We start from the raw sequence: 13,150 nt of genomic DNA on the forward strand, positions 1-13,150 counted from the left end.
TAAACCAGAGCACAGTAGCTTTGAATATGATTATAAGAGTATAATACAAACAGGTGTGATAGTACCGTAGTCAAATATTCAGTTCTGTATTTTAAATAGAAATAAAGTATAGTAAAGGTGGTCACCATCAGCGAGCAGCGTGAGGTAGTGGTGCGGCGGCTGCGCGGCGCCGCCGGCCGCCAGCGCGGTGTGCGGCGCCGTGCGGTCGCGCAGCGCCGCCACCAGCTCCAGGCACTGCCGGAAGGACGGCCGCGCCTCCGCCGAGTAGCTCCAGCAACGCTGCAGTAGCTCGTATCTGTGTAGGCCGGGATACTTTTAATGTGGTGCAGTTTATTTGTATTTATATACGTTACGAAGTAATATTTTAATCCTCTATTTTATCCCCTTGGGGAAAGAATTGATCAAAATCCTTTCTTAGTGGATGCCTACGTCATAACATCTACCTGCATGCCAAATTTCAGCCCGATCCGTCCAGTGGTTTGGGCTGTGCGTTGATAGATCACTATGTCAGTCAGTCACCTTTGAGTTATATATATTTAGAAGATGAAACATTTGTATCCTGGTAAGTTACACGCGTAATAACGATGCATCGATAACTAATGCGCCTATCTTAAAGTAAAAATAAAAAAAATATATAGGCTATCGACAGAACTGAAATAAATTCCAGAAGTTGTTGTGTGGTAAATCAACTAGTAACTATCCTTAAATAATTTATTGGTAAGTACGCGAAGTTACGCATATTACATTACCCAACATTAACTTTTTTATAGTCCTTTAAGCCGGATATAATAAATAAACTCACTGTATTTGCCTTAGACTGCAAATAAGATATTTTTTACTAATCAAAATTATAAATACGTTTTTGTTACTTACAAAGCTGATGGGCAATTAGGCGGACGGTCCGGCGTACCGCCTGCTCGTACATACGTCAGCACTTGTCGATTTGTGCGCGCAGGATAAGGTTGCTGGCCCAATGATAATACCTAAAATGTAATGAGCCTTAATAAGTTATTACTATATACATAATATAAATGGTATAAATATTACTATACATAATTACACTATAAACATTTTATTATTTAAAATCAAAAACAAATATTTACCTCCCAACAGAGAACGCCCCACGCCCAAACATCGGACTGACATGAAAATACGCCGTCCACTAAACATTCTACCGCCATCCATCTAACTGGTAACAGACCTGCATAAAAATAGATAACATTAAAATAATTAAACAGTGGCTTAGATAAAAGAGTTATGTTACACACAGAATGTATGGAATCGTTAATATTTTCGCCACTCGTCATATCTTGGTTCACATTTTAAAATGTATTTAACGTGATTTAGGAAACGACTATAAACTCACCTTCTCCTTCTTTCCTATAATAGTCATTCTTATAAATGTCTCTCGCGAGTCCAAAGTCTCCAATCTTTACAACTCTGCCGTTAGCGCGATGAGCGACCAAGCAGTTCCGACACGCGAGGTCTCTGTGCACAAAATGCATCTCTTCCAAATAACGACAGCCTTTCGTCACGTCCACACACATGTTTAGTAAATCTAGAAGTGTTAGGGATTCCGGGGTGTACTGGAAGAGAAATAACATGAATTAGGCATCGGTATTCATACTGATGATTCGATTTCGAGCTGCAATGAAGCCATTGATAGTCTTAGATCTAGACTATCTACTATTCCTGAGGCGTTTATGTGTACTTATTCATATCTATGAATATATCAGTTTATACGATTTATTCTACCAAAGGGGGGTTGTCTTTCCATTCGTCTAAATATATTAAATAGTAAATTTTAATATTTGTACTCACAGACATCTTGTCTGTATTGGCACAAGTTATATTCTAATTCATTTATCTTCGACAGTTTGTTACTAATGTGGCTCACGGTAAATAAAATTAAAAGGAAATTTTATCTTACCAATGAAGCACGCTTTGCTCTAAGGTAGCTCAGTAGATCCCCTCCTTCCATGAGTTCCATGATGATATAGTTGGGATCGTTGTCGAGACACACGCCGAGCAGTCGTAAAATATGTTCGTGTTTGAAATTAGACATCAACGCCGCTTCCTTCAAAAATTCAGTCTTTTCTTGTTCCGTTGCACCTTTTCTTAGCGTCTAAACAAAATAATGCAAAAAGTTAAGACTACTATTACAACTACCCATACTTTATAAGAAAATTCTGGTTTTGTATTTAATATTTCAATTCCAGTCAGTGTATAGTTTATGGTAAATACATTAAATGCGTACAATTTCTCCAGAAGATGACAATTATGTAAAAATATGTGTTTAATTAAATATATAACTTAAAGTATTTTTTACCTTGACAGCAACTTTAGTATCAGTAGTACAGTTGTTCAGCTGCCTAGCCACACCTTCGAAGACTTCTCCAAACGCCCCCGAACCCAGAAACTTCGTCAATGTTATCTGTTCGCGGCGTATGTGTGGCAAGCTTGCCAGCTCGGCGTCAGAAGGGCAGTGGACACCCTGGATAATGATTAAAATTATGAAATATATACACATGTAGGTACACATGTCTATAAACAAGGAAATATACTAAATTCATATAGTAAATACATACTCCAGAATAGTCCTCCATGTACTCCTGCGTGACGCATATAAAGTAAAAAATATAAAAGATTTATTTATGTTTAATATATGAAACATACTAAATTCCTCTAGTAAATACATACTCTAGAATAGTCGTCCTTCATGTACTCCTGCGTAACGCATATAAAGTAAAAAATATAAAAGATTTATTTGTGTTTAATATATGACACATACTAAATTCCACTAGTAAATACATACTCTAGAATAGTCCTTCATGTACTCCTGCGTGACGCATATAAAGTAAAAAATATAAAAGATTTATTTATGTTTAATATATGAAACATACTAAATTCCACTAGTAAATACATACTCTAGAATAGTCCTCCATGTACTCCTGCGTGACGCATATAAAGTAAACATTCTAAAATGTGTGTATAATATCTAATAATGTAATTTAACAATGTATTGATATAGAATTCATAAAATACTAATAAAACTGCTTACCTGATTGTACAGTATATTGGTTGAGTGCCTGATGGGTATTTGGCGCAGCGTCGCCAGTTCCACGTCGGGACCCCTTCTAGGCGCATTTAGTGCACGTTGATTCTCAATGGCAGCTTTCTTTTTACTTTTGGTGTTGTACGCTGGGAATATAGATAATGTCTTTTTTATGCAATTGAAGTAATAAACTAGGATAGTTATAGGATGGATGGATAAGTGAATTGCATTTGATGATGGCTAATTGTATCAAGACTATACAATTATTATTATTTATGGACATGTAGTACTAATAACTGAGATTGGAGTTCAAGTTGAAGTCAGTTAAATACGGATTATTTGTGTGTATATGTCTTGTCTTGTAAATTGGCATATTTCCTTCGTTAGTGTGTCATCATCATAAAGGGGAACTCCTACCGTCTGATCTCACATAATTTATCTAATGTTTTGCCTACTAGAAATCGACATCTGACAATTTACTTCTTATTCATATTAGAAATCGTTAGATTTTGATCTTTAGTAGGTGAAAATGAAATATATTCATTATTAATAATGGGCGTTAGTTAAATTACCTACGGGCGGTGGGTAGGGGTTTTAGGGCCACTTTGCTGAGGTATGTTCACAGGTTAAATACTCCGGATTTTTAATATTTTTTCATACTTTATCGCACAATCGCAATACTAATCGCACAATGATATTCGTAACAATACAATGATTAGAGGATGGTTCAGGACTTTATGCATAGTTGCGGAGTTGACGGTAGGCCTCATGTTGCCCCTGAAGTTCCTGTAAAAGGGGCCGCCCCTATGTGGTTGATAGTAGGAAGTGAGTTAGCTTACTGTAAAAGACAGCAGCAGCCACGCCGAGCACGAGCAGCGCGAGCGCGGCGCCGGCGAGCGCGAGCGCGGCGGCGGGCGGGCGCGCGGCGGCCAGCTGCACCGCGTCCAGCTGCGCCGCGGCCGACGCCGGGCCCCAGCCGTAGCTGTTGCGCGCCTGCACCACCGCCGCGTAGCCCTGCGACACCTCGCCCGCGCCGATCAGCCAGTACGTCTCTGTTAGGGCATTTATATATACAATTCTCGTGTCACAATGTTAGTTACCGTACTCCTCCAAAACGGCTTTACCGATTTTCACCTAACTTTATAAGCATATTCAGTAGGTCTGAGAATCGGCTACTATCTATTTTTCATACCCCTAAGTGATAAGAGTCGTTCACCCTTAACATTTTTTTTTATATGGCAACACAACGTTTGCCGGATCAGCTAGTTTATATTTAGTTTTTTCTTTATAATATAGGAGTAGCAGATGAGCATGCAGTCCACCTGATGGTGAGTGGTTTCTGCCTTAATTATAGAATAGATCAGATAAGATTAAACTCCTACCTAATGTCGGCCGCAGATACATTGCTATCCCTGAAGATTAATTCGGAACGCCTCGAATAAACATGTCTCTCGTACAACAGAAACCCATGTAAGTGCGTTAACACTGCTGTTTTAAGGTAGAAATACTAATGTACATTAAGTTCAGTGTTACAGAATGTTAGAATACAGTAGCCTGTTGATCGCAAATGATATTTACGCAGGAAGAGTCTAGAATGTCAGACTACATGGAGATACATCGCATGCGCGATATATTCGGACCTGCGTAGAATGCGATACCTAGCCTATAAATCATTATGTATCTAAGTTCTTGCAGTTCAATCTACATTCTTCCTTTATTTAGATAGACATTTCATGTTGTCCGCAATTTTGAAGAATCTACTAAACATTTAATTTAGTAGTTTTTCATTCATCTTCTATTAACATTTCCATGTGAAATCATCACGCTTACATAGGTATCAATTTATCGCACGTAATATAGTGTAGATCAGTACCGTACAGTAGATATGTCAGTACCTATCATCACTTATTATCTAAAATGAAATTAATCCTTTACTAAGCTTTACCACAAAATATTAGTTTTTATTTTGTGGCTTTACTATAAATTTTCTGATGGAACAAATGATCTTATCTACTATCTGAAATGAAATAAATGATCTTTCCTACCAGTTCCATTATGAAGCAATTCGAATCCTTCTCGTAATATCCGCATTTTCATTTCATCGTCTATATCAGAGGGCAAGTCAGGTGACAATTCGCTGAAATTTTTCGTTACATTCACGTCGATAAAGGTGACTCTGTAATAAGAAAACCACTGCTTATCACTTCATCAAACATTTTAGTCATTTTAGGAACCGTATTTCTTTTATTTACGCGCAGTGAAAAAAAAAAATTGTGTATGGTTACATCGATTTTGTTTTCATTAAAATTTAGTTTCAGTTTCTCATATTATTTAGTAACAATTATATTTTTAGTTTAAAGTTATTGAATCACACTGTTACTAAATAGTTACAATACCTCACTCGGTCGTAAGGTGTCGAATCAGCTACGACACTTCTACGTCTTTATAAAAATTGTTACCAAATTGCTTTATGAGAATATACAGTAGGTAAACCTTTTGTCGCTACGAAGCGATAATGAATGCTTCAAACAGTAGTAATTAAAAACCAAAAAAATAGAACTCTATGTAAATTTATGTTTTTCAAAAGAGTCTTCTTTTGAAAAACATAAATTACTAATTACCCTAATTACCCTAGGATTACATGTCATGGGTGCCATGTACGCACATAAACGCGAATACACAAACATCCAGACCGAAATACATTATTTCGGGGGATCGAACCCAGCATTTTTTGCGTGGTGACCGTCCCCCCTCACAGGGATCGAAAATTAAGATATACCAAAGCATACCTGTGCTGTGGCCTCCCCCAGACGCGGTAGGCCTCTATCGGAGCGCCGCGAGAGTCGGGTTCCGCCCACCACGCGCGCAGCACTCTCTCGCCCACTGCTTCCACCCTGAGAGGACCTGGAGGACCTGGCACGTCACCTGGGGACCATCAAACACGATCAATATTTCTGGAGTAACATGTAACGTCGACGAAGACATAAAACCTTGTTACGGAAAAACATCATTGTCATGCAGCTATTTTAATCGGTTGTCTTTATGTGATTTTAAAATAACTTTTTGAAAGTAGCTATATAAAATTGAACTGTTACAAAAATGCGTTTTTAACTGTCTGTACGATGTGTTAATAAAAATGGTTGAATTGATTTTAACGTGAGTTTGTAAGGAGTTGGGACCTTTATATTATCATAAACTTAATTTCATTTGAAAAATCAGTTATCGGCAACTAAGTTTTATGTAACTAAGATTCGGAAACACTATAGAGCAAGTTCTATAGAGCACTATAGAGTAGTTTCAAATAAAAAAACACAATTCTATGTTAACCTTTAGTCTTATAAGTGTATTGGTCGTCGTGTGGCCAGTAGTACAGCGGTGCGTTGGCCACGTACTGCAAGCGGAGGCGGAAGCGGTAGCGGGTGCAGGGCCGCAGATCCTCCGCGCGCCACTCTCCCGGCTCGCCTTCTACGCACGATGACCAGCTGTCACTTGCTGTTGCTTCAGTGTATTGCACTGTGTACCTGGATGAAAGGTAAGTTTTTTATCAGTCCATTCAGTAACTTTCAACCTTTTACTGAAAGCTTAAAGCCGCTGCATGGTATGTTAGGCCTGTTTTTGGCGTTTATCAATGTGTATTCACTAAGCACAGCTCTTTCAATATATTTAGTAATGATTGTTACTAACGGATACCTCAACCAAGCTCTGTTTTATTTTTAAAATAAAATACTAATCATAATTTCTAACTGTCAAAAATAAAATTGGTAAACAATTTATTTTTAAAATATTTTCATTTTAATTGCATAACTGCTTATTTGCATAAATGTTTTAAAAGGTAATACTATAAAAGGGTATGCAATCACTTACTGATGCAGAGGATACGTGTCAGGTTTGGGCCATGAGATGTGCAGCGAGGTGGCGGTAGCGGAGCGCAGCACGAGCGGCGCGGGCGGCGGGAACGTGCGCAGGCGCAGCGGCGGCGAGTCCGCCCACAGCGCGCTATGTGCTGAACGCGAGCGTACCCACACTGAGTATGATGTAGCCGGAGACAGCCGCGTCATGTTCGCACTTCGCCCCTCTGATACCTCGAACGTGTTGTGCTCTACAAGATACAATAATTTATTACTAGGTTTAGACGTTTCACATGGGTATTTTTTGAAAGTGGACGATAATGATCACTTCACATTCTATCAAATCGTAGTGCGTTAAAGTTGTGATTCAGCGAATATGAATATGAAGATTAACATAGTACCAATTATTTGTGCAACAAAGAAACAATACAAGTTAGTTGGTCTCTGTTTGAGTACATTATTGACTAACTTTTGTAAAATTTATATATTGCTTCGGTACCTTTGGCAACTTGATTTCGTAAAAAAAATCTTTACAAAATACTTATCATATGATTGTAATGAAATTACCTTTAAATTTATATGTAACATTGGAAGTATCATCTGTCCTCCAGTGTAATTCATACCACAGCCCTGGATCTGGAGCCCACTCGACACGAGCCAGCTCTGGACTTAATACGATAACAGTCACATTTTTCGGAGCCGTTGGTGCTAAAATACAAATAAATTAGTTGATAAAAGAACTTTAATTTGGATTTTAAACAATGGTCTGCGTGGAATGATATAAATTACCTTCAGCTGCTGTTTGAAATACAAATGGTGCTCCAATAATTGGTTTCACTTCATGAAGCTTTGCATAATAGTTGGTGACTTCTACCGAGACTGTATAGTATGTGAATGGCTTCAAGTCATTGATAACTGCTTCTCTTCTAGTTGTAGTAATGTATGGACACGACTCCTTGTCACAAGTTGTGTTGTTCTGTGTTTGAGGGCGATAAAATATCGTATATTCACTCGCTGCCATTTCGTATTCTAGTAACTGACATCGAGGAGGTTTCTCTACTGCTGGTAATTTTAAAGTTAAACTGTTTGCAGAATTCGTAAGTACTTTAGGTAATAAATTTCGTGCAGCGGGGAATAGGCAAGATTCTGGTGGAAACGGTTGGTTACCAGGATCCAACGCCATAATTTTATATCCAAACGATGCTTTAACTTGCTCTATTTTCGCTTTTCTATATTTGGTCGTGTAAAATATAGATTTTTCTGTTGAATTGTACCAGTAAATGTATTTGCTATCGACGGTTATTGACATTGGCGTGAATCCGTATTTCTTCTTTTCCGTTGCATCTACTACGATTCTACACTTGCAACTATTTATATCAGTGGCTATTATTCGATGGGTCCACGGATCGATCCAGTAAACAACTATATCGTTGTTCGTCATATCAATCACGAAAGCTCTAGCAACTTGAGGGTTCTCCGGACAATCGCACTCATCCTGCATGTCTAAAGAAGTATCTTCTTCCGTATTATTGAAAAATCTTCTAATATCTGAGCCGTTTACTTTTGCCGTCATGAGAGTGCCTAACCCTGTGTGATTACTTTCTTCATACCAATATAATGATCTGGAAGGAAAACAGTATTGTATACCTATTTAGCGCAACAGTATTCACTACAATCTGGTAGACATTTGGGAAACGACAAATTGGCGTTGCAAACTCTAAATACGAGTATGTACGCAAACAAGCAGTTTGCGTACATACTCGTATTTAGAGTAATTCATAGTAAAATGGTGATTGTTATCCATCATGTTATCTATTTAAGAGAACATACCTTAGCAATGGAGCAACTTGTAAGCTGTAAATAGGTCTTTTCCTGACGAAGACACGCTGGATATGTGGCCTGGTATTTGGTATTCCAAGATCGGCTCTGTAGGCCACGTAGGCCTCGGTTGATGTGATTTCTAGTTGAGTCCAGTAAACAGAACGGCCGACCCAATCTACACAAATGCTGCTTGCGGTACCATTTATCGATGTTAACTGAAAATTATTTGTTTGTTAGTCTATAAATTTCAGGCGTGAAAGTGTTAGAACTTTTAGACAATATGGCAGTTGGGTATAGTTTTATTCCTAATTTAAGGTAAGGTCTATTAGGTAATTGAATTCACGTATTCTAACTTTTTCCACAAGAATAACAGAGTATCATATGATATGATCAGCCAGTTAAGTTAAGGCTACTATGTTTTAAAATATGCCTAAGATTAAGAACAGAATCTATAATTAATTACTTTGTAATGTCCACTGCTGTTAATTCTCGAAGAAAATATTTCCTCAAGATTATTGACCCAGTAAGCAATGTTTTCTTCAATAGAAACTGTGAAGTCTAGAGGTATTCCTGTACTCTTTGGTATGGTTTCACTTTCGCCGGAGTCCAGATCCACAATTTTGATAGCCTCCTGTGATGATATCATCACTTTGGGTATGGGGTTGATGTCGTCAGATGATGCAGACACGATTTCAGAATACTGACCGTAACCAGCGTCAGTGTACGCTCGGACCTTTAGAAAAGAAAAAAGATTTTTAATTCAGGGCAAAGTTGAAGATATGTATAATTTATAAAACATAGAGAAAATGTATCAAAGCTCGGAGATAATAAACGATATTAAGGAATGTGCAGTGATTTCGTGGTGGTAGCTCCTATTTGATTTTATTCAGATATTTTAAATATAAACTCATCAGTTTGTCTGTTTTTATGCATTTACCATACCTTTATAGGTAACACTGGTAAGCCTAATCAATCAACAGCCTGGCAGCCTGACAAAACTATCAAATAAACCATGGAGATATGATATCGCGTGTATTTACCTGAAACATATAATTAGATCCGAGCTGCAGGTCCCTTAGCACGAGCTGCGTGTGCACGGGCGAGAGCCGCGCGGCGGCGCAGGCGGACGGGCGCGCGGGCGTGCGGCGCGCGGCCGGCAGCTGCCAGCACTGCGCCTCGTAGCCGCGGATCACGCCGTTCGCGCGCAGCGGTGGCTGCCACCGAAACGTCGCCATCAGCGGACCGCCACTGTGCATATGCAGACACCATATTTTAGGAAAAATCAATAAAAAAAAAACATATTTATTGCGGTCTACAAAATGGGGTTTTTAACAAACAATGATTGTAGCCATCCTTTGAGCGTATTATTTATTGCCTGTGTTGGGTGGCTCCGCTCTTCTATTTCATATTTTTGTTATGTCATACTTCTTTGGGCGTATATTTTAGTGTAAAAGGAAGTTGAGCGCGCTGATTAAACATAGTTTATTTTTAATTTTAAAAAGTAGCAAAGGTGTATGCTTTAGGTACGGTATATCTGATGATATTCTTAGACTTCTAGAAATAATTACGTAATGCAAAGAAGCCTTTCTTCGCCTTCGACCCTGTAATTCAATCGCATAGTGAGTGGGATGGTAGAGCTCTTTGAAAGTCGACTGAGGCCTACATCTTCTGACACTTTTGAGAGCTCTTTTTACACCTTTTTTGAAGAGCCCCATGTCATAGCGCTCCGGGAATACCTCAGGAGGAAGTTCACTCCACATCTTGCACGTTAGGTACCTATATTAGGGTGGAGTAATCAACAACTTTACAATCTGTACATACCTGTGTGCAGGATGTATATAAAGTCGCGGCGAGCGCGGCGCGGCGGGCGGCGCCTGCGGAGAGCGAGCGCGCGCCCGCGCCGCGGCCCCCCCGCCCCAGTGCGTGTGCGCGCGCACCGTCACCTCGATCTCGCTGTAGGGTGCTATCCGCTGCTCTTGTACCTCCACCCATGGCGCTTCTACTGTTTTCTGGAATAGTATGAGACTGTCAAGGACGCACGCAAACGGGTACAACTCTTTTTTAAGCGACTTAAAAAAAGGAGTTTCTGTATTCGACCGCAATATTATAATGTCCACGATTTTCTCAACAACTACTCATCCGATTTGGATGAGATGGATATAGGGCGCGGGCCTGTGCCACAACTAGTAAGGCCTGGGAGTGTTATCTATCACGCTGCTCCGTGGAGCTTATGTATTAGTGGAAACTGGTACTTAATCAAATACAAAATTGGTATGGAAACACTGATTTCACCGAAATACTTTATACGCAACTACGCCAAATACTCGTATGTTTCGACTATGGCGTGATGTTAAGATGTGATTTAAATGATGTGATATGTGATTCCTAGTTTACCTACAATTTTTGAGTTTTTACAGAACATTTTTGCGTCAGGGGTATATATGATGATATTACCTCAATCTTATGTTGTCCTAGGAAGTGCAAGCTGACGTCATAGTAGACCCGACTGTTCTTGACATTGACACGGGTGGCTGGAGTCCAGGTAACGTTGAATTTGTCCCACTCTCCCTTTACTGCTATTGATGACGCGTTTATTGTCTCCGGGATGGCGATTATGGATTCTGTGATAAAAATATATTAATAAGTAGCGTTTGCAAAGAAAACTTGTACTTATTGATATAAGAAAAACCCACTTTTATTATGCAAAGCAACTGAAACCGTAAAAAGCCTGTATGAAAAGTCCTGCTGAAATCCATATTACAATCTTTGAGATATCTATTTCATTCTATAGAAGTGCGTTTCAAAAACACTAAATTAAGAATTTACTTTTTTTGCAAACTGTTAAATTTAAGATAGAAAACCTCTTTTGTTTATTTAGTTATAACAAAACAATAAAATCAGTTATCTTAAAAATTCCGAATTTTATTTATTTGAAGGAAAATAATACTCTTAAAACATTCGCTCACCACTATCAGCATGTAACGTTGGATCTCTCACAGCTATCACGTGGACGCGAGGCACCAGTTCCGCGGTATACCGTCCTTCCAGATCTGATACGACCGCTCGAGAAGCATCCTGAACCCAAACGAGCCTTCCACTAAAGTAACACAGAGGTCCTAAAGTTGCGGTGCCAGCTAAACGTGTTACTAAGGAACCGGATACCTGTAATAATAATGGGTAATTTAATAAGTATTAAAATTTAAGGTCAGAATGAGAAGCAGTTATCGGTGTAGAATTGTAGAGATCTTTGCAAAAACCATTTGAGGAACATAACTACTATACTATTACAACATCAACCAGCATACAAGCAACTTGTGATGTAGATTTTATACCTTATTTATTAGGTGTAGCATGGCGTCTCTGCGCGACATCAGATTTAATCCTGTTCAAGGTCAGTAGTAGAAATTCTTGCTATTCTTATAATCTCAATAGTATGGTACGGGGCAGATATATTCATTTATGTTCAGGTTTGAAGGGTGTGGTAAAGTAGACATACTTTTCTGAGGTATTCCAGCTTTGACCTGAGGAGTAACGGCGCATTTGAGGCCGACCTCAGCTAGGAATATTTCATCCTATCCGGGGTTGATTGCAGATGTCCATGGGCGGCACTATGCACTTAACGTGAGGTGGATTGCATGCTCGTCTGCTACTTCTGTATTATAAAAAAAAGTACACATCTGAACGGATACAATCTAGGTAAAAATAGCATTATATGTCGTACCTCAGTAATACCAGGAGAAATGCTGTCAGCAGTTGGTGCGCGATGTAACTCTGATCCATCGTAGCTCCGTACTAACCAGTACAACCATTTCTGTTCTAGGTCTGCTGTGAGGCCCATCACTGAAAATTGTTTCATAATATTTTAATTTATATTAAAGTCGATTTATGTGTCCATATCTAATAATAATAATATGATGATGTTACTATATTGTTTCAGGTTTTAAAATGTAAGTGAAAACGAAAATATGTTGGAATCTTCTAGAACCGTCTTATCTAATTTCATATTATATTTTGTTAATCATATTCATCTTACCTTGTTTCCCACTAAACAATTGTGCTGGATAGTAAATAATTTTATTTTCGCCATTAAGTTTTGCAGCTTCGACAGCATGGCCTGTATTCCAGTATATGTAAGCTCCCAACGAATCGATTGTAAGCTCTTTCGCTACTGTCACTATTGGCACAGGTTCTCGATTGGTACCATCAAAATTTCCACGAGTTATCTAAAATTTAAAGCAAACTTTTATAAGTTCGTGTTTCATCTTAGTCTTATCAAATGGATGCCCTAGCTATTTACTATGAACTATGTATTTGAAAAATTATGACACATACTCAAAATCTTGTTATAGTTGGAACTCGAGTTGAAAACTTCTCGGATATCGATGAAATGTTCATTACCGACTGTTACTAGTCCCCACAAGGGTAT

General features: G+C 38.7%; 1 protein-coding gene across 1 annotated transcript in view; it reads right to left on the reverse strand.

Annotated features, from left to right (window-relative positions):
• The window catches only part of sev (receptor protein-tyrosine kinase sevenless), a 47,618-nt gene that overhangs the window by 1,879 nt on the left and 32,589 nt on the right, over positions 1-13,150 (reverse strand). The window contains exons 15-36 of the mRNA XM_073076573.1: positions 12,758-12,947; positions 12,446-12,564; positions 11,691-11,886; positions 11,179-11,345; positions 10,546-10,733; positions 9,765-9,972; positions 9,188-9,457; positions 8,734-8,939; positions 7,693-8,525; positions 7,471-7,611; positions 6,920-7,154; positions 6,383-6,576; positions 5,845-5,980; positions 5,101-5,231; positions 3,895-4,107; positions 3,062-3,201; positions 2,330-2,494; positions 1,931-2,125; positions 1,367-1,586; positions 1,104-1,201; positions 874-983; positions 126-295 (exon numbers count right to left, since the gene is read on the reverse strand). Coding sequence (XP_072932674.1) covers positions 126-295; positions 874-983; positions 1,104-1,201; positions 1,367-1,586; positions 1,931-2,125; positions 2,330-2,494; positions 3,062-3,201; positions 3,895-4,107; positions 5,101-5,231; positions 5,845-5,980; positions 6,383-6,576; positions 6,920-7,154; positions 7,471-7,611; positions 7,693-8,525; positions 8,734-8,939; positions 9,188-9,457; positions 9,765-9,972; positions 10,546-10,733; positions 11,179-11,345; positions 11,691-11,886; positions 12,446-12,564; positions 12,758-12,947 — 4,525 coding nt within the window. The remainder of the gene's footprint in view (positions 1-125; positions 296-873; positions 984-1,103; positions 1,202-1,366; positions 1,587-1,930; positions 2,126-2,329; positions 2,495-3,061; positions 3,202-3,894; positions 4,108-5,100; positions 5,232-5,844; positions 5,981-6,382; positions 6,577-6,919; positions 7,155-7,470; positions 7,612-7,692; positions 8,526-8,733; positions 8,940-9,187; positions 9,458-9,764; positions 9,973-10,545; positions 10,734-11,178; positions 11,346-11,690; positions 11,887-12,445; positions 12,565-12,757; positions 12,948-13,150) is intronic.

The sequence above is a fragment of the Epargyreus clarus genome, unplaced genomic scaffold (assembly GCF_041222505.1).
Source record: "Epargyreus clarus isolate Ecla_fem2 unplaced genomic scaffold, WU_Ecla_fem_2.2 ptg000009l, whole genome shotgun sequence".
Classification (NCBI taxonomy): domain Eukaryota; kingdom Metazoa; phylum Arthropoda; class Insecta; order Lepidoptera; family Hesperiidae; genus Epargyreus; species Epargyreus clarus.